Genomic DNA, 20,064 nt, shown 5'->3' with positions numbered 1-20,064 from the left:
ATCCAATGACAGTTTTTTAGGGTTGTGGTAGGCAAGTCAACACAGGACTGGGATTGGGTGATCAGCACCAATAGAACTGTCCCCCAGCAAGATGTCAACATGTCTGGGGGTGGAGAAAGTTCTCAGTACTGGAGGTGCAGTCTGACCAGGGCCGTGCAGTATTAATGTGGCATCTTACATCATATACTCAACTGCCCCATGTGTTGTGGGCCTAATTTGCAGGGAGTGGGAGTGGGAGAGAGGGAGGGGGAGGGGGAGGGGGAGAGGGAGGGGGAGGGGGTCATTGTACCCAGGGTACCTCAATTTAGATCAAAGTGAAAGTGCTCGAGATGCTCGTGGTCTGGGCTGACCAATAGAGAGAGGCAGGCGGACGACACGAGTCCCACAGCCCTTGGTGTTCACCAGGAGACAAAAGAATACATGGACAATATTTCTGTTAGTCACTCCTGTGTAAATTATTGGTTATTTTAAATATTGTATGGAGTTTGAGAGTACAGTGTAAAATATTCACTAGCTTTGTTTAAATGTCAGTGTAAATAAATATTTTCTTTTAATTCTGCTTCTGTGGTTTTGGGCGGTATGTTTGGGGAGGGTCAGTTGTATTTTTGAAGGAGGGGCTCACTGGCTGCACAGCACCCTGAAAAGCACGTCCTTTCCCGCTGGCCTTGGATGTATCAGCACCTCGATTAACACGGAGCAAGGTTCAAGAGACTTATTTTTTGCGATATCCCAATACACAAAACCACAGGTACACAATTATCCCAAACCCATCGACACTCAGCCCCAACTCTCTCCGTTTCAGGAGAACTATAGGCTTTCCTTAATATTATCGGAAACAATGCATCAATATTACAGTTAGTCAACTAGTTAGAGGCAGATGGAAGTCAGGTCAATAGAATCATAGAAGTTACAACATGGAAACAGGCCCTTCGGCCCAACATGTCCATGTCGCCCAGTTTATACCACTAAGCTAGTCCCAATTGCCTGCACTTGGCCCATATCCCTCGATACCCATCTTCCCCATGTAACTGTCCAAATGCTTTTTAAAAGACAAAATTGTACCCGCCTCTACTACTGCCTCTGGCAGCTCGTTCCAGACACTCACCACCCTTTGAGTGAAAAAATTGCCCCTCTGGATCCTTTTGTATCTCTCCCCTCTCACCTTAAATCTGTGCCCCCTCGTTATAGACTCCCCTACCTTTGGGAAAAGATTTTGACTATCGACCTTATCTATGCCCCTCATTATTTTATAGACTTCTATAAGATCACCCCTTAACCTCCTACTCTCCAGGGAATAAAGTCCCAGTCTGTCTAACCTCTCCCTGTAAGTCAAACCATCAAGTCCCGGTAGCATCCTAGTAAATCTTTTCTGCACTCTTTCTAGTTTAATAATATCCTTTCTATAATAGGGTGACCAGAACTGTACACAGTACTCCAAGTGTGGCCTCACCAATGCCCTGTACAACTTCAACAAGACATCCCAACTCCTGCATTCAATGTTCTGACCAATGAAACCAAGCATGCTGAATGCCTTCTTCACCACCCTATCCACCTGTGACTCCACTTTCAAGGAGCTATGAATCTGTACTCCTAGATCTCTTTGTTCTATAACTCTCCCCAACGCCCTACCATTAACGGAGTAGGTCCTGGCCTGATTCGATCTACCAAAATGCATCACCTCACATTTATCTAAATTAAACTCCATCTGCCATTCATCGGCCCACTGGCCCAATTTATCAAGATCCCGTTGCAATCCTAGATAACCTTCTTCACTGTCCACAATGCCACCAATCTTGGTGTCATCTGCAAACTTACTAACCATGCCTCCTAAATTCTCATCCAAATCATTAATATAAATAAAAAATAACAGCGGACCCAGCACCGATCCGAGGCACACCGCTGGACACAGGCATCCAGTTTGAAAAACAACCCTCGACAACCACCCTCTGTCTTCTGTCGTCAAGCCAATTTTGTATCCAATTGGCTACCTCACCTTGGATCCCATGAGATTTAACCTTATGTAACAGGGTTTGACCAGAAGCTGAGCTATTGTAGGTAAAGTTATCAATAAATCTAGTTTTCCTCTCAGTCAATGGATTATCAACAGAACATGTCACCTGAACACAAAATTCACCCTGTATTCCAGAGGTGAGGTGAGAGTGACTGCCCTTGACATCAAGGCAGCATTTGACCGAGTGTGGCACCAAGGAGCCCTAGTAAAATTGAAGTCAATGGGAATCAGGGGGAAAACCTCTCCAGTGGCTGGAATCATACCTGGCACAAAGGAAGATGGTAGTGGTTGTTGGAGGCCAATCATCTCAGCCCCAGGACATTGCTGCAGGAGTTCCCCAAGGCAGTGTCCCAGGCCCAACCATCTTCAGCTGCTTCATCAATGACCTTCCCTCCATCATAAGGTCAGAAATGGGGACGTTCGGTGATGATTGCACAGTGTTCAGTTCCATTCGCAACCCCTCAGATAATGAAGCAGTCTGTTCCAGCTTGCAGCAAGACCTGGACAACATCCAGGTTTGGGCTCATAAGTGGCAAATAACATTGGCACCAGAAAAGTGCCAGGCAATGACCATCTCCAACAAGAGAGAATCTAACCACCTCCCCTTGACATTCAATGGCATTACCATCGCCAAATCTCCAACATCAACATCCTGGGGGTCACCATTGACCAGAAACTTAACTGGACCAGACATATAAATACTGTGGCTACAAGGGCAGGTCAGAGGCTGGGTATTCTGCGGAGAGTGACTCACCTCCTGACTCCCCAAAGCCTTTCCACCATCTACAAGGCACAAGTCAGGAGTGTGATGGGATACTCTCCACTTGCCTGGATGAGTGCAGCTCCAACAACACTCAAGAATGTCAACACCATCCAGGACAAAGCAGCCCGCTTGATTGGCACCCCATCCACCACCCAAAACATTCACTCCCTTCACCACTGGCGCACCGTGGCTGCAGTGTGTACCATCCACAGGATGCACTGCAGCAACTCGCCAAGGCTTCTTCGACAGCACCGCCCAAACCTACGACCTCTACCACCTAGAAGGACAAGAGCAGCAGGCACATGGGAACAACACCACCTGCACGTTCCCCTCCAAGTCACACACTATCTCGACTTGGAAATATATCACCGTTCCTTCATTGTCGCTGGGTCAAAATCCTGGAACTCCCTTCCTAACAGCACTGTGGGAGAACCTTCACCACACGGACTGCAGCGGTTCAAAAAGGCGGCTCACCACCACCTTCTTGGGGGCAATTAGGGATGGGCAATAAATGCTGGTCTCGCCAGCGACGCCCACATCCCATGAACGAATAAAAAAACTCAAACTTCGAGCGACTGTTTAAAAAAAGTTTCCTTTTCTCCTCCCACTAATTTTCTCCTCTTCTCGTGAGGCCTGTTGGGGTCCGGCTCCCACCAGGGTCGGGGCCCGGGGGCTTCTCACCCAGTTCGACAGTCTTCCCACAAATGGCCCAGTTACCCGCCGAGTGCCTTACAATAATTTACTGTTTCTACAGCCCAGAGTCTCTCCTGTATCAACAACATGCCGCTTCCCCTTCACCCAACTGAGGGTTAAACCAGCAGCCGACCTCCTCGCAGGCTCCTGCTTCTCTGTTCTGAACTGGTTGAAAGTTGTAAACGATTTGTCTGATATTCCCTTCATGGAGAGCAGGATCCGCTCTCGGTCTCTTCCCCTGACCAGGTCTCGGCGATCAGCAACCCCCCCGCCCCCCCAGATACTAACCCACCTCGCCAGCTTCTCACCTGCAGCAACGGTGCCCAGGTGGGCACTGTGACTCTTAATGATCCAATCTCAGCTAGCCCAGGGGCGGGGGGAAAAGAGAGAGAGAGAGAGAAAAAGAGAGGATGAGGGAAAAGCAGGGTGGGGGGCAGTCAGCCCCTCACACAGAGGGTCGAGTAACCCCCTGAGCTGTATCCTCCAGCCTCTCCAGAGAATCATTGCACTGTTAGTCGATACATGAATCAGGGAAAGGTGGAGTGGGGAAAAGAAAAAAAGAGAAAAAGACAGAAGGAGAAAACAGGAGAGAGATTAATAGATAATTTAAAAGAAATGAAAGCTTGCATTTTATAATCGTACTTTCATGACCTCAGGACATCCAAACAGAGAGACCAGATTTCAAACCACAGAGAGGCAGGATTTATAAATCAGTTCTGAAACTCAGACTCTGGAGGCTGGGATTTGTGCATTGTTTTATTTGTTTGTACAGAGTAATGCAAACAATGAAAATACAAAACTGCTGGTGTGGGCCGAGGCAAGTCAGTTACAATCTGACCCAAAGCTAACGAAAATTAAATAATTCCGCCCCCCTTCAAAAACAAGTAGACACAAACACACGAGGAATTCTGACAGGATAACCCGTTATTTTGGGGGGCGAACAGTCACTAAATCTTTCAATGGGCCCTCTTGGAAAGAGAGAGAGAGACAGGTGACTTCCCTCCGTAAGGGCAGGGCCTGAAGGGATGATGCTCACGTTTATTGGAGAGGAATGGGATAGGCACAGAGTCTCACCTTCACAGATAACTGGTTGTTTTGGAGGGAATGAGGCACTATGTTACCAGTAATCCCTCTAACTGTGAGGCAGTCTGGAGTATGTGGCTGAGACACCTCGATACAGTTTTCAATGCTGGAGTCTGCAACCAGGGATTGGGATGGCAACAGAGGCAGAGTGGGTGCTAAATTAGTGCGAGAGAAACCAGAAAATGGTATTTTAAAGAATTACACAAAAAAAAAAAAATCAGCCTTTTTTTGGCTAAGTGACACAGACTGCAATGTTGGGTAGAAAACAACTGGCTTTTGAGTTTGGGGCAGATTTAAGTCAATCTCTCGCTTGCTCTGACTGTCTCTCCATGAATGTGACCAGATCCTGGGTTTAGTAAACGAGGTTGTTGTTGAGTTGGTTCAATGGATTATCCACCAGTCACATGATCTGAAGTTCACACTAGGGGATTCTCATGAGGAAGGAACACTGACTGTTCATTCCTGGAATGATCATGGACTGAGATAACTCAGTGCCTCTGAAGACCATGGTTTAGGAATGCTCCATCTGATCCAGGATACCTGATCCAGCAGCTCATAACCTTTGCCCGTTGCCATCAGCAGATGTTCCGTGTTTATTGGCCAGAGGTTAATTGGTCAAAGCACTTGTTCCTGACCAGAGGCCATGAGCTGTGGCAAAGGTGCCCATATCGGCCGCTCTGCCGGGGGGAGGGGGTAATCTTGCTGCCTTGACCCTGCCCCCCCCCAGGGTGACCCTGCCCCCCCCAGGGTGACCATGCTTGACCATTCACTCCACTTCAAGGGTCCCAGTGGGCAAGTGCTCGGGGAGGATTCTAACTGGTTCACAGCCCGTAGTAAGTGACCGTGTGGCACAGTTTGAGCCGGAGATCTGACCAGGAGACAGGACGAGGTGGAGCATGAAATCATGGCTTTAGTGAAACCCCACTCTGGGACACCTCATCCTTCAAATCACAGAGAGCAGCCACTAGGGAGAGACTTTAAAGCAGCTTCACATGAGACAAATTGAAGGGGTCTGGGGTCAGGTCTCTGGTTCTGTATCCTCGGAGAGTCTGGGAAGAATTCTGAGGGGACTGAGCTGACCCGGCCTCAGCCTTGGGGCTTTCCAAATCACCAGCTTGGGACAAAGAAACAAATTAGATGAACCTTAACTTCTTTTTAAAAAAAAAACCCAAACTGGAAGCTTGTTGCAGCTGCAAGACAAGCTCCAAACTTTCCCCAGAACTCCCAGTGTGTCCACACTGCCCTGACACACTCACTAGTGCAGATTTATCTCAAATCTCCGTTCTGTGCCACAAATTCTCACAGCTTCGATTTCTTGCGTTCTGCACCGCCAGTTCCCCCAGGTGTTTAACCCGCCGGGGGGTGGGGAGCGCAGACTCTCACCGGGACCCCCGGCTCCTCGGTACCGTTAAATTGCACGGCCTGATCCGGGGCTCCTGACAGAACCCAGACTCGAAGGGATTCCCTGGGGAGGGAGACCTCAATACTCCCGGATCAGCTGTCTGTATCTGCTGACTGGGTAGAAAACAGTTTCTGTTCTGTTTGTTAACAAAAAAAACATTTCCTGCAAACGACAATCACTATTTTCCTTCAGTAACCAGTTTTAGAAAATCAGGACTGGGGTTGAGAGTGCATCAAAAGTTTGAAAGTCTCTGAATTACTGGGACATTAGGAAGAGCAACAGAGAGAGGCTGCATAATCTGACATTCCCTCTAAACAAAACACAAAACATTCAGAATCCCAAGTGCGGCAGGGGATTGTTTGCAGATACCAGATTGCCTAAAGGGCTTTTCAAAGCATTGCTAGACTGTGCGGAATTAAATGTAGACATGGCCAGGGTCTGACCTCCCTCTCACAGCAGGAAAACCACTGAGGCTGACCAGGAGGAGATAGGATGAGGTGGAGCAGGAAATCGTGGCTTTAGAGAAACCTCATTATTGGACTCATCATCCTTCAACATCAGAGGCAGCACGCACTAGGGAGAGACTTTAAACCAGCTTCACATGAGGCCCATTCAAGGGGGTTTAGTCTCTGATTCTGTATCTCAACCCCAATAGCCCCCTCCTCACTGATATACAACTGTCCCTGTGACAGGTTGATGCTGCAGTGCTTGGGATCACTTAGACCAGGAGCTGGAGCTCAGAGCACAGGGGCAGTGCTGGACCAGGAGCTGGAGCTGGAGCTGGAGCTCAGAGCACAGGGGCAGTGCTGGACCAGGAGCTGGAGCTGGAGCTCAGAGCACAGGGGCAGTGCTGGACCAGTCTGTCAATTAGCCCAGTCTCAGAGATCCTGTTTGGCCAGAGATCCCATACAGTTCTCAATCTCAACCGAGCCAGCCTGGGTCACTCTCCAGCACCAATGAGTGACTGACTTGAGCAGCACTGAGGCCCAGGGACCAGGAGGCTCATCCTCCTTGTGTAGGGAATGGGAATTTAACCTGGCACAAAAAATAAGCCCTTAAACCATCACATATTGTGACAGAGCTTCATCCACCACACATTTCAAATTGGAAGATTTGTTCCCTGCAGAGGAGAGAGAGAGAGAGAGAGAGAGAGAGAGAGAGAGAGAGAATGTATAGACAGTCAGAGGCCTCCTGAACCAGCCGACTCATTCAGTCCATCACACAATTCAGTCCGGCCTCACTGCTGCTTGCATCCTTCCTTCTTGTCCTTCGATTTCTGTCTCACCAGCTTCTCTTCCTGGCGTCTGGTTGGGGGAACAAACGTCGGCTGCGAGGAATCATCCAGGTAGTCATAGAAACCGTCCGGCGGCACGGCACGTGAGGGGGGCGAGGCTGCGGCACGGGGAAGAGGATCAGTTACCGTTTAACCGGCTGCGACAGACACCATATTATACAGAGAACTACAGATACCCAGGAGTGAATACAGGCTAGGATATAGTCAAGGGGCTCGGGGGGTTTACATACCTGGGAGTGCTGCCCGTATCCTAACTCGCACCAAGTCCCGTTCTCCCATCACCCCCTGTGCTCGCTGACCTACATTGGCTCCCAGTCCGGGAACACCTTGATTTTAAAATTCTCATCCTTGTTTTCAAATCCCTCCATGGTCCTCGCCCCTCCCTATCACTGCAACCTCCTCCAGCCCTACAACCCTCCGAGATCTCTGCGCTCCTCCAATTCCGGCCTCTTATGGATCCCCGATTTTAATCGCTCCACCATTGGCGGCCGTGCCTTCAGCTGCCTGGGCCCTGAGCTCTGGAATTCCCTCCCTAAACCTCTCCAAGCTTTTGATCACCCGTCCCAATATCTCTGTATGTGGCTCGGAGTCAAACTTTGTTTGATAATCGCTCCTGTGAAGCGCCCTGGGATGTTTTACTATGTTAAAAGGCATTATATAAATGCAAGTTGTTGTTGTTAGTGTGTTACCTGGCGGGGCAGCGGGGAGACGGCCAGACGAGTGCTCAGTGTTTTTGGTTTTAAAGGTTGGATCGAGCTCCTCTGCGATGTTACGGGGGAACAGATACCTGGAGCAAAAAAAAATTTTATCATAAAAAGACTCTCATAAAAGAGAAGATTATATCTCCGATACAGAGCAGTAACTCACTCCTGTTACTCTCCATGTTGGGGACTGTACAAAACGTCATTGTTTCCACAAGATTGATCTATATTTGGATGGGTACGTTTCTTAAATAAGAACACAAAATGATTGGTCCAACACACAATCGTGTCTCTCTGTAGGTGGAACGATTCAGAATTTGAACTGATGTTTTTTTCGATGATGATTGTTAACGCTCCCTCCCTCCCTCCCTCCGCTCGAGGGCTCAGCGTTTAGTCAGTGAGTAGCTGAAACATTCAGGCCACTCAGTCCCAGCTTTGGGTTCCAGTCTGGGCTGATTAGTTGATCTCAGCCCTGCCAACAGTTGGAGTTTCTACATTTACCCTGTGCTGTTGGGAGAGGGTGGATGGAGTAATATAGGAGGGTGGATGGAGTAATATAGGAGGGTGGATGGAGTAATATAGGAGGGTGGATGGAGTAATATAGGAGTGATGGCACCCAATTACTCTCCAGTGACCTTGACTAGAAACAGCCCCCTCAATCAGTCAATACCGATCGTTCAAATGTAAACAACCTGGGTCCGGGACGCAAGTCTGTGCGGGAAAAACCAATCAAAAGGGAGTCAACAGCTTCAGGAGGAGATGGGCAACACTGGGGAGAAAGAAAGTACGGAGAGAGGGTCACAGTCTCACTAACCCCCCCTCAAAGCCATTCCTCCTCGTCCCCACCCACAGTGATATCACTGGGAGCTCATACCTTGCCCTCTGTAGCTGCTCCGTGGGAGATGCCCCTCTCTCGGGGGTCTGCTCCCCGCTTGGGGAGGGGAACCCTTCAGAGTTGAGTCGCTCTTGTCGAGCGGTGCCGGCTTCACTCTGGAAATGAAAGACGATGTTAATCGAGACTAACCCAAACAACCCCCTCTCCTCCGCCCCCCCACCGAACAATCCCAATGGCTCGCCCGGTTAATTGAGTAACGGACCGATACAGACGAGGGAGGCCTCTGGTTTGACTCACAGGCTGTGCCGAGTTATAGTTAATCTCATGCATTCTGTGCTGGAGACGGGGAATGTTTGTACAGCATTCCTGCTCCCGACTGATTCCCAGTGCGGAAAACAAAACCTGTGCACGGATATCGGGCGAGGATGGACCCGGTCAAATTGCCTGCTAATGCGGTCAAGGTTCACGTGTGAAGGGTATCGACTTTAGCAAAGCACCAGATAATTGTCAGCTCCTCCAGTGAGGAAATGGGGAATCAGCACATTCAGGAGAGGAAGAGGAAGAGGCTGAAAGCATATATTACTGCCCAGCAGGCAGGCAGGAAGCTGCTTCCTGGTCTCATCCAGTAATAGTTTGAGCTGACTGCTCTCAGCCCCTCCATCTGCACCTCTCAGCGATGGCAGTGCGGAGTTTGGGATCGTGCCAGGCAGATAAATATTGGGACAAACTCCAAACCAACCAATCTATGACAACAGATTATTGCACCAATATTTTGTGCCATGACCCCTGTTGCCCAAATTTGATCCATTTAACCAATGTCATGTGGTTAAATCAATCAAGTTGGATTCTTGAATCAAATTGGTGAACTCTACTAAATAACGGAAGTTTCTTATCCTGGATTTGACGCACTCTTCCCTACCTGCCTCTCCGAGGAATCGTTGCTTTCTCCTGAATACTCTCTCCTCACCACCTTCTGCTCCAGCTCCTTGGACTGTTTGTGGGCTTTCAGTTCTTGTCTCTGGATGTACTTGGCTATTTCCTGGTAGAAGCAGACTTGGCCTTAGATAGACCTTGGCTTTTGTCAAGTCAAAGGCATTGTAAAATAGACAACCTGTTTCATGCAAGGAATGTTTTTAAAAAAAGGGGGTGGAAAAGAAAAAACTTAATAGAGCGCCTTTCGTGACCTCAGGACGTCCCAAAGCACTTTACAGACAATGAAGTACTTTTTTTTTTTGAAGTGTAGTCACTGTTGTAATGTAGGAAACACGACAGCCAATTTGCGCACAGCAAGATCCCACTAACAGCAATGTGATAATATCCTGATCATCTGTTTTTTTTTAAAAAGTGATGTTGATTGAGGGATAAATATTGGCCAGGCAAGTTGGAAATACAGTGAGGGTTGTCTGTTTGACCCCCGGGCTCGGTAAACTGACCTCGATTGTCTGGGCCGTTGAGCACAGGCCCGCTAATGAAATGGACGGTGAGATCGCCCCCATCATGTCCCCAATACAATTCAGTCCCCAATTAAACCTGTGCACGGGCGTTACCTCGTCCTGTGCAACCTGTGCTGTAAGGAAGTCCTCCTCCTGATTCTTTTGGCTCCTTGACTTCTGCAAGAGATTTTTCAAGAATGTATGTTTGGATTTATAGGGAACACAAGCAGCAAAACAGCCCGAGAAGCAAAATGTAAAAATATTTTATATCCAACCCACAGCTGTTTCCCGCAACATACAAGAAAAGGCTGGCAGCCCCAACCACCCAGAACCTGTACAATCCTTTCCATTAGATATTCATTCTCGGGATGTGGGTGTCGCTGGCGAGGCCAGCATTTATTGCCCATCTCTAATTGCCCTCGAGAAGGTGGTGGTGAGCCGCCTTCTTGAACCACTGCAGTCCGTGTGGTGAAGGTTCTCCCACAGTGCTGTTAGGAAGGGAGTTCCAGGATTTTGACCCAGCGACAATGAAGGAACGGCGATATATTTCCAAGTCGGGATGGTGTGTGACTTGGAGGGGAACGTGCAGGTGGTGTTGTTCCCATGTGCCTGCTGCCCTTGCCATTCTTATCCAGGTACGGTAGCATAGTGGTTATGTTACTGGACTAGTAATCCAGTAGGCCTGTACTAATAATCCGGAGTCATGAGTTCAAATCCCGCCACGGCAGCTGGGGAATTTAAATTCAATTAAATAAAATCTGGAATTTAAAAAAACCAGTGTCAGTAATGATGGCCATGAAACTACCGGATTGTCGTAAAAACCCATCTGGTTCACTAATGACCTTTAGGGGAGGAAACCTGCCGTTCTTACCCGGTCTGGGCCTATATGTGACTCCAGACCCACAGCAATGTGGTTGATTCTTAACAGCTCTCTGAAATGGCCTAGCAAGCCACTCAGTTGTACAATCTTGCTTAAAAAAATGGTAGGTTTTGAGAGAGGTTTAGGGAGGGAATTCCAGAGCTTAGGGCCCAGGCAGCTGAAGGCACGGCCGCCAATGGTGGAGCGATTAAAATCGGGGATGTGCAAGAGGCCGGAATTAGGGGAGTGCAGAGATCGCGGAGGGTCGTAGGGCTGGAGGAGGTTACAGAGATAGGGAGGTCTTGGTGATCGTTTGGTGACCATGTTAAACCAGCCCAGTCCCCCTTTAATGACCATCTAATCGATACCACGAAACTCCGAGTGCCCGACTTGTCTCACGTACCAGCTGCACCATCCTTGCTTCCTCCTCCGCCTGCAGCCAGCGGGCCAGAGCTTCGTCTCGCTGCAGCTGCTCCTGGTCGGACTCGTAGGAATCTTTGATATTCAGCTCCGCCACCCCCCTGTCCAGAGGGTTCAGCTCATACCCACGCCACGACCTCTTCCCTGGAAAAAACAGACACCAAAATCCGTTTACATTCCGCTCTCCATTAGCGGCCGACTCATGCGAGGGCAGCAGATCACTGGACGCCCTCTCGACCGGCCATTCTTCACGTGCGAGTGGTGTCTGGCTATTCCACTGTGGAGGGCATCACATCTCAGCCCAATCTGGAGCTCACCCGATGTCCTTTTCAGCAGGGGACAGGGTCACTGGATAGAGATCAGGTGCATGGGTCTGGGTTGCCTTTATCCCCTTCTAGCCCAGGGAGTTGAATTCCATTGTAGTGTCCAGCGCCTGCCTTAGCACTGGTCACCTCAGTCACCACATCCCCTCCGCCTCCTCGAAGCACCTAATTTTGCCATATGCCCTCGCCCCCTCGTATCTCCCCCTCCCCCCCCGCAATGGACTCCACTTTGGGTGTGGCAATCGTTACAGCTCACTGACCATCGTGCAAAGCCCTGACCAACTGGACCGAGTCTGACCTTCAACTTCAAGAGAAAAATTCCTCACCTGAAATCTGTAAGTTTGTATCTGGTCATTTACGGCCTCCTGACATTAAACCAATGCTCAAAAAGCGGAGAGGCCACCAGACCTGGATACTTTACACTGAAGGAGAGACGGTGAAGGGATCAGATCGAGAGGTTCATTTTGAGAAGGTAAATTGTTAAAAACTGGTTCCACTGGAAGGTGAATGGGTAATTCGAGGGTAGAACTGATCACCAAAAGAACAAAGGGAGAGATTGGGGGGATTTTTTTTTATTAGGACATGGACTGTTCCATCATAAACAGTGGAAACAGAATCCATATTAGATTTTAAAAGTGAAGTGCATGAAAAAGAAAAAAGGTTTGGGGAAAGGGCAGGGACAGGGACAGGCCCTTGGAGAGACAGCAGGCACGATGGGCCGAATGGCTTCCTCCTGTGCTGTAAAATTCAATGAATTGATCAGAACAGGGCCCCTGACATACTCGTTTCCCACACCTGGTGTCAGCCCGTGGCTCAGTGGGTCTCACTCTCGTCTCTGAGTCAGAAGGTCGTGGGTTCAAGGGAGGGAGCGCTGCACTGTCCGGGAGGGGGTCAGCACGGAGGGAGCGCTGCACTGTCCGGGAGGGGGTCAGCACGGAGGGAGCGCTGCACTGTCCGGGAGGGGGTCAGCACGGAGGGAGCGCTGCACTGTCCGGGAGGGGGTCAGCACGGAGGGAGCGCTGCACTGTCCGGGAGGGGGTCAGCACGGAGGGAGCGCTGCACTGTCCGGGAGGGGGTCAGCACGGAGGGAGCGCTGCACTGTCCGGGAGGGGGTCAGCACGGAGGGAGCGCTGCACTGTCCGGGAGGGGGTCAGCACGGAGGGAGCGCTGCACTGTCCGGGAGGGGGTCAGCACGGAGGGAGCGCTGCACTGTCCGGGAGGGGGTCAGCACGGAGGGAGCGCTGCACTGTCCGGGAGGGGGTCAGCACGGAGGGAGCGCTGCACTGTCCGGGAGGGGGTCAGCACGGAGGGAGCGCTGCACTGTCCGGGAGGGGGTCAGCACGGAGGGAGCGCTGCACTGTCCGGGAGGGGGTCAGCACGGAGGGAGCGCTGCACTGTCCGGGAGGGGGTCAGCACGGAGGGAGCGCTGCACTGTCCGGGAGGGGGTCAGCACGGAGGGAGCGCTGCACTGTCCGGGAGGGGGTCAGCACGGAGGGAGCGCTGCACTGTCCGGGAGGGGGTCAGCACGGAGGGAGCGCTGCACTGTCCGGGAGGGGGTCAGCACGGAGGGAGCGCTGCACTGTCCGGGAGGGGGTCAGCACGGAGGGAGCGCTGCACTGTCCGGGAGGGGGTCAGCACGGAGGGAGCGCTGCACTGTCCGGGAGGGGGTCAGCACGGAGGGAGCGCTGCACTGTCCGGGAGGGGGTCAGCACGGAGGGAGCGCTGCACTGTCCGGGAGGGGGTCAGCACGGAGGGAGCGCTGCACTGTCCGGGAGGGGGTCAGCACGGAGGGAGCGCTGCACTGTCCGGGAGGGGGTCAGCACGGAGGGAGCGCTGCACTGTCCGGGAGGGGGTCAGCACGGAGGGAGCGCTGCACTGTCCGGGAGGGGGTCAGCACGGAGGGAGCGCTGCACTGTCCGGGAGGGGGTCAGCACGGAGGGAGCGCTGCACTGTCCGGGAGGGGGTCAGCACGGAGGGAGCGCTGCACTGTCCGGGAGGGGGTCAGCACGGAGGGAGCGCTGCACTGTCCGGGAGGGGGTCAGCACGGAGGGAGCGCTGCACTGTCCGGGAGGGGGTCAGCACGGAGGGAGCGCTGCACTGTCCGGGAGGGGGTCAGCACGGAGGGAGCGCTGCACTGTCCGGGAGGGGGTCAGCACGGAGGGAGCGCTGCACTGTCCGGGAGGGGGTCAGCACGGAGGGAGCGCTGCACTGTCCGGGAGGGGGTCAGCACGGAGGGAGCGCTGCACTGTCCGGGAGGGGGTCAGCACGGAGGGAGCGCTGCACTGTCCGGGAGGGGGTCAGCACGGAGGGAGCGCTGCACTGTCCGGGAGGGGGTCAGCACGGAGGGAGCGCTGCACTGTCCGGGAGGGGGTCAGCACGGAGGGAGCGCTGCACTGTCCGGGAGGGGGTCAGCACGGAGGGAGCGCTGCACTGTCCGGGAGGGGGTCAGCACGGAGGGAGCGCTGCACTGTCCGGGAGGGGGTCAGCACGGAGGGAGCGCTGCACTGTCCGGGAGGGGGTCAGCACGGAGGGAGCGCTGCACTGTCCGGGAGGGGGTCAGCACGGAGGGAGCGCTGCACTGTCCGGGAGGGGGTCAGCACGGAGGGAGCGCTGCACTGTCCGGGAGGGGGTCAGCACGGAGGGAGCGCTGCACTGTCCGGGAGGGGGTCAGCACGGAGGGAGCGCTGCACTGTCCGGGAGGGGGTCAGCACGGAGGGAGCGCTGCACTGTCCGGGAGGGGGTCAGCACGGAGGGAGCGCTGCACTGTCCGGGAGGGGGTCAGCACGGAGGGAGCGCTGCACTGTCCGGGAGGGGGTCAGCACGGAGGGAGCGCTGCACTGTCCGGGAGGGGGTCAGCACGGAGGGAGCGCTGCACTGTCCGGGAGGGGGTCAGCACGGAGGGAGCGCTGCACTGTCCGGGAGGGGGTCAGCACGGAGGGAGCGCTGCACTGTCCGGGAGGGGGTCAGCACGGAGGGAGCGCTGCACTGTCCGGGAGGGGGTCAGCACGGAGGGAGCGCTGCACTGTCCGGGAGGGGGTCAGCACGGAGGGAGCGCTGCACTGTCCGGGAGGGGGTCAGCACGGAGGGAGCGCTGCACTGTCCGGGAGGGGGTCAGCACGGAGGGAGCGCTGCACTGTCCGGGAGGGGGTCAGCACGGAGGGAGCGCTGCACTGTCCGGGAGGGGGTCAGCACGGAGGGAGCGCTGCACTGTCCGGGAGGGGGTCAGCACGGAGGGAGCGCTGCACTGTCCGGGAGGGGGTCAGCACGGAGGGAGCGCTGCACTGTCCGGGAGGGGGTCAGCACGGAGGGAGCGCTGCACTGTCCGGGAGGGGGTCAGCACGGAGGGAGCGCTGCACTGTCCGGGAGGGGGTCAGCACGGAGGGAGCGCTGCACTGTCCGGGAGGGGGTCAGCACGGAGGGAGCGCTGCACTGTCCGGGAGGGGGTCAGCACGGAGGGAGCGCTGCACTGTCCGGGAGGGGGTCAGCACGGAGGGAGCGCTGCACTGTCCGGGAGGGGGTCAGCACGGAGGGAGCGCTGCACTGTCCGGGAGGGGGTCAGCACGGAGGGAGCGCTGCACTGTCCGGGAGGGGGTCAGCACGGAGGGAGCGCTGCACTGTCCGGGAGGGGGTCAGCACGGAGGGAGCGCTGCACTGTCCGGGAGGGGGTCAGCACGGAGGGAGCGCTGCACTGTCCGGGAGGGGGTCAGCACGGAGGGAGCGCTGCACTGTCCGGGAGGGGGTCAGCACGGAGGGAGCGCTGCACTGTCCGGGAGGGGGTCAGCACGGAGGGAGCGCTGCACTGTCCGGGAGGGGGTCAGCACGGAGGGAGCGCTGCACTGTCCGGGAGGGGGTCAGCACGGAGGGAGCGCTGCACTGTCCGGGAGGGGGTCAGCACGGAGGGAGCGCTGCACTGTCCGGGAGGGGGTCAGCACGGAGGGAGCGCTGCACTGTCCGGGAGGGGGTCAGCACGGAGGGAGCGCTGCACTGTCCGGGAGGGGGTCAGCACGGAGGGAGCGCTGCACTGTCCGGGAGGGGGTCAGCACGGAGGGAGCGCTGCACTGTCCGGGAGGGGGTCAGCACGGAGGGAGCGCTGCACTGTCCGGGAGGGGGTCAGCACGGAGGGAGCGCTGCACTGTCCGGGAGGGGGTCAGCACGGAGGGAGCGCTGCACTGTCCGGGAGGGGGTCAGCACGGAGGGAGCGCTGCACTGTCCGGGAGGGGGTCAGCACGGAGGGAGCGCTGCACTGTCCGGGAGGGGGTCAGCACGGAGGGAGCGCTGCACTGTCCGGGAGGGGGTCAGCACGGAGGGAGCGCTGCACTGTCCGGGAGGGGGTCAGCACGGAGGGAGCGCTGCACTGTCCGGGAGGGGGTCAGCACGGAGGGAGCGCTGCACTGTCCGGGAGGGGGTCAGCACGGAGGGAGCGCTGCACTGTCCGGGAGGGGGTCAGCACGGAGGGAGCGCTGCACTGTCCGGGAGGGAGTCAGCACGGAGGGAGCGCTGCACTGTCCGGGAGGGGGTCAGCACGGAGGGAGCGCTGCACTGTCCGGGAGGGGGTCAGCACGGAGGGAGCGCTGCACTGTCCGGGGGATGTAAAAGATCCCGTGGCCACTATTTTGAAGAAGAGTGGGAGTGTTCTCCCCGGTGACCCGGCCAATATTTATCCCTCAACCAACATCACTAAAATCTGGTCAATGCTTTTGTGGAATCTTGCTGTGCGCAAATTGGCTGCCTTGTTTCCTACATTACAACAAAAACTACACTTCAAAAGTACTTAAGCGCATTACAGCGAATTTGGGACATCCTGAGGTTGTGAAAGGCGCTATAGAAATGCAAGTTCTTCATTTCTTTACAATGAGTCTGCACTTTGTTAAACTCCAGTTACTCCTCCTGTATCCAGTACAACTTTCAGATTCAACTCGGCTCTAAGAATCCAAGGTCCTACAATAAGATAAGGATTGGGCGTGGGCCCCCCGCGGGCGGTCCAGGTACCTGGCTGAATTTCCGCAATCCGGCTTTGAGCATTCCCGTTTCGCTGCTGATCGCTCCTCCTCCAGCCTTGCTCTCGGACAACGTCCTCGCAAACACCATTGTTCTCTGAGCTGCAGTACCTGCGGCCACTGGGCTGGAGGAGACTCTCCTCTCTCCGATTGCCTCCCCCACGCGAGCTCTGGTGTTGGTCGGGACGGACGGACTCTCTCAAACCATCCCGTCGGGATCTATAGCTCCTGCTCCCCGGACCAGGCCCCTGCTCCGGAGTCTGGCTGTGCGCAGAGCTCCGAGGATACGGGGAGATCCGGGGGGAGGAGTCTGGAGGAGCCCCACTGATGCTCAGACCGGCCTGCTGATTGACGCTCCCTCCTTGGGCCGATCTGCGTCTCCTGCTCCCATCTCCCGAGAGCCTACGCCTGCTGAGTGAACCTGGCCTATCGTCTCCATGGCAGTGAGAGTTCTCACCCTCACTGCAGTCACTGGGATGGTGGCGCTCAGCTCGCAGACTGGTGCGTTCTTTCACATGCAAACACAAAGCAGGTGGGTTAGTAACACACGAGTCAGTGGGAAAGGGTGAAAATATTATTTTAAGACTTTAATCCTGCTCAGTGCAGCTGGTTCAGAACTTTACAGGTAGAATTTATTAGAGATACAATCACCTTTAACCCAACACTGTTGGGGTCATTCTTAGTTAACCCAATGAAGTAACATCACCCCACTTCAGCACAGGGTTCTATGTTCTAGTTATTTAACTCCACATACACTGGGACATGCCCTCTGGTGATTGTTACGAGGTATGGCAGGAGTACGAGAGGGTATGAGTTATATTACTCGACCAGTAATCCAGAGAACACGAGTTCAAACCCCACCAGGGCAGTTTGAAAACTTGGAAATAAAAAGCTGATTTTAGTAAAAGTGACCCTGAAGCGGTCGGATTGTCGTTAAAAACTCAACAGGTTCACTATCGTTCTTGAGGGAAAGAAATCCGGAGTCATTACCCAGTCTGAGCCTATATGTGACTCCAGTCTGAGCCGGTTCACTCTTAACTGCCCTCTGAAGTGGCTTAAAAGCCACTCTGTTGCATCAAACCTCAATGGATGGGCAATAAATGCTGGCCTTGCCAGTGACGCTCACATCCTGAGAATGAATAGGGAACCCCGTTATAATCTCCCTTGTAAACAGAAGGCAATAATCTGACCCTCACAATCTAAAGGTTCCTCGGAGGTGCCAAAATTTCAAATTTTGTGCCATTTCCGAGTAGAGGAATTTGGCCAGGTGAGGGGGGGGGGGGGGGGGGGGGGGGAGAAATGAACCCGACCAATGGAGAAATGGGGAATGAGCTTCTCTGGGCCATACTAGAAGTTGCAGCGCCCGAGAGTCTAACTCTCAACACCAGCCTGAGGCCGGATATTGAAGTGGTTGGTTTGGTGATGGATGACCATCCTGGGTCAGTGAAACAATCTCCCGACCGTTTTATACCCAGCTTTTCCAGGTTCCGACCCCCAACTTGATTGGTTTTTCTATTGATGGTTAGAAACTTGAAGTCCAAGCTGAAAGATGAAGCTTTTGAATTTACAATATACTAAGCTCCCATCACCAGCTGCCAAGAACAGGAACTCGGAGGGAGAGGCAGACAGAGAGGCAGACAGAGAGGCAGACAGAGAGGCAGACAGAGAGGCAGACAGAGAGGCAGACAGAGAGGCAGACAGAGAGGCAGACAGAGAGGCAGACAGAGAGGCAGACAGAGAGGCAGACAGAGAGGCAGACAGAGGAATGTCCATGCAATTCCCACTCAGTAAACCATCGCAGAAGTGAAGCCAAAGATTCCCACGCAGGAAGCAACATTTGCACCTAGAGTCCAAAGGTTAAACAGAGTTGGAGGGAAAGTAATTTCTGAGCTTTGTTTGATGCGACAATATTCAGCAAGTTCCCAGGCATTTCCTTGTACCATTGAGGGATAAGCGAGACCAGAAATCTTCTTGGGGACGGGAGCTGGAAAGGAGGAGAGCGTAGAACAAACTTTGACTGACAATCGTCCCAAAACTACAACCAATGACAGGAGGAAACTACTGCAACTGCATCCTGGGAACCTGATCTGCTCTTAAACTGGTGAGATTGAGTGTGCAGGTTAAACCCACCCCCACAATCCTACCCACCCACCACCACAATCCCACCCACCCACCCTCACAATCCCACCCACCCATCCATCCACCACCTCTTTTTTTTCCAGCCATCCAACACCTCAATCCCATTGGATTAGGATCCCTCTATCTTGGAGCGGTCTGATGGTACAAGATGAACGCCCTGGTGGTGAAGCTGTCCCTGCAGTATCCAATCCCACAGGGACGCATTGCATGGTTTACCTCTCTGCCTGTGCGTCTCTTCTCCAGTTCCGTACAGCTCAGCTTCCAATTCCAATCTTCGCTGGTTCCTTAGTTCTTCCTCTTCCTGTAACCTCCTGGCCACTTCCTACAATTCCAACACAGGTATAGGATTACTTACATCATCACCCTTGGGAACCCCTTCGCTGAACATCCTGTTCAGGCTCTAAACCAATATAGCAAAAACCTGAATATCACATGGGACAGTCTTCAAGTGAAAGCAAGCAAGAAATAAAGTGTGTGTCTGACCAAAAAGGGAGAGAAGGAAGATAAAGAGCAGGGAATAAAAATCAGCCAGGGCCCCCACTGCTGCTTGGTAATCAGTAAACCCTGCTGGACACTGCCAGGCCGACCGGCCTGTTCACTCTCACTGTCCAAACTGACCCATGGAGAACGGCCATGGTTTAAATATCAGACAGCAGTCAGAGCCTGTGGAGGTCGACCCCGGGGAGGGTCAGCACCTTCAGGAGAGGGGGGGACCTGGACCCCGGGGAGGGTCAGCACCTTCAGGAGAGGAGGGGGGACCTGAACCCCAGGGTGGGTCAGCACCTTCAGGAGAGGAGAAAAGGGAAGGGGGGCTAAACAATTGAGGACAGGACAAGCTGTGTGGGATTAGTGGGACAGGGGCACAGAGACTCAAACAGCAGCTCATTTCAAAAAACAGGTCTGAGAAACCATGACTATTGGGGGAGGTGAGGGTGAGAGAACAAGGAGCGACAGACTGATAGTTTATGAAATACCAGCAGGAGTAGGTGGTCACATCAAGTTCTGAGTTGGTGGGGGATTTTAGCGGCAATTCTCTCAAGTGTTTTGACAGGAAATGAAACACTGACCAAACGCCTGTACCAGGAAGCTGCAGTTCACAAACCGGTTATAT

The 20,064-nt window shown here is 53.7% G+C and overlaps 1 protein-coding gene across 2 annotated transcripts in view; it reads right to left on the bottom strand.

Annotated features, from left to right (window-relative positions):
* Window positions 1-4,205: 4,205 nt before the first annotated feature.
* ccdc187 (coiled-coil domain containing 187) overlaps window positions 4,206-20,064 on the bottom strand; it is a 43,966-nt gene continuing 28,107 nt past the window's right edge. Inside the window, exons 6-13 of one of the 2 annotated variants that reach the window (XM_067970196.1) lie at window positions 19,170-19,275; window positions 16,807-17,322; window positions 11,478-11,638; window positions 10,330-10,392; window positions 9,702-9,821; window positions 8,822-8,937; window positions 7,936-8,033; window positions 4,206-7,344 (exon numbers count right to left, since the gene is read on the bottom strand). In XM_067970196.1, the coding sequence (XP_067826297.1) occupies window positions 7,190-7,344; window positions 7,936-8,033; window positions 8,822-8,937; window positions 9,702-9,821; window positions 10,330-10,392; window positions 11,478-11,638; window positions 16,807-17,322; window positions 19,170-19,275 (1,335 nt within the window). In that variant the 3' untranslated portion in view covers window positions 4,206-7,189. The remainder of the gene's footprint in view (window positions 7,345-7,935; window positions 8,034-8,821; window positions 8,938-9,701; window positions 9,822-10,329; window positions 10,393-11,477; window positions 11,639-16,806; window positions 17,323-19,169; window positions 19,276-20,064) is intronic. The other variant, XM_067970197.1, reaches the window with a different exon arrangement.

The sequence above is a fragment of the Heptranchias perlo genome, chromosome 32 (genome assembly GCF_035084215.1).
Source record: "Heptranchias perlo isolate sHepPer1 chromosome 32, sHepPer1.hap1, whole genome shotgun sequence".
Lineage (NCBI taxonomy): Eukaryota > Metazoa > Chordata > Chondrichthyes > Hexanchiformes > Hexanchidae > Heptranchias > Heptranchias perlo.
Note: the sequence above shows the minus strand (reverse complement) of the source record. Positions and strands in the feature narration are given on the sequence as shown.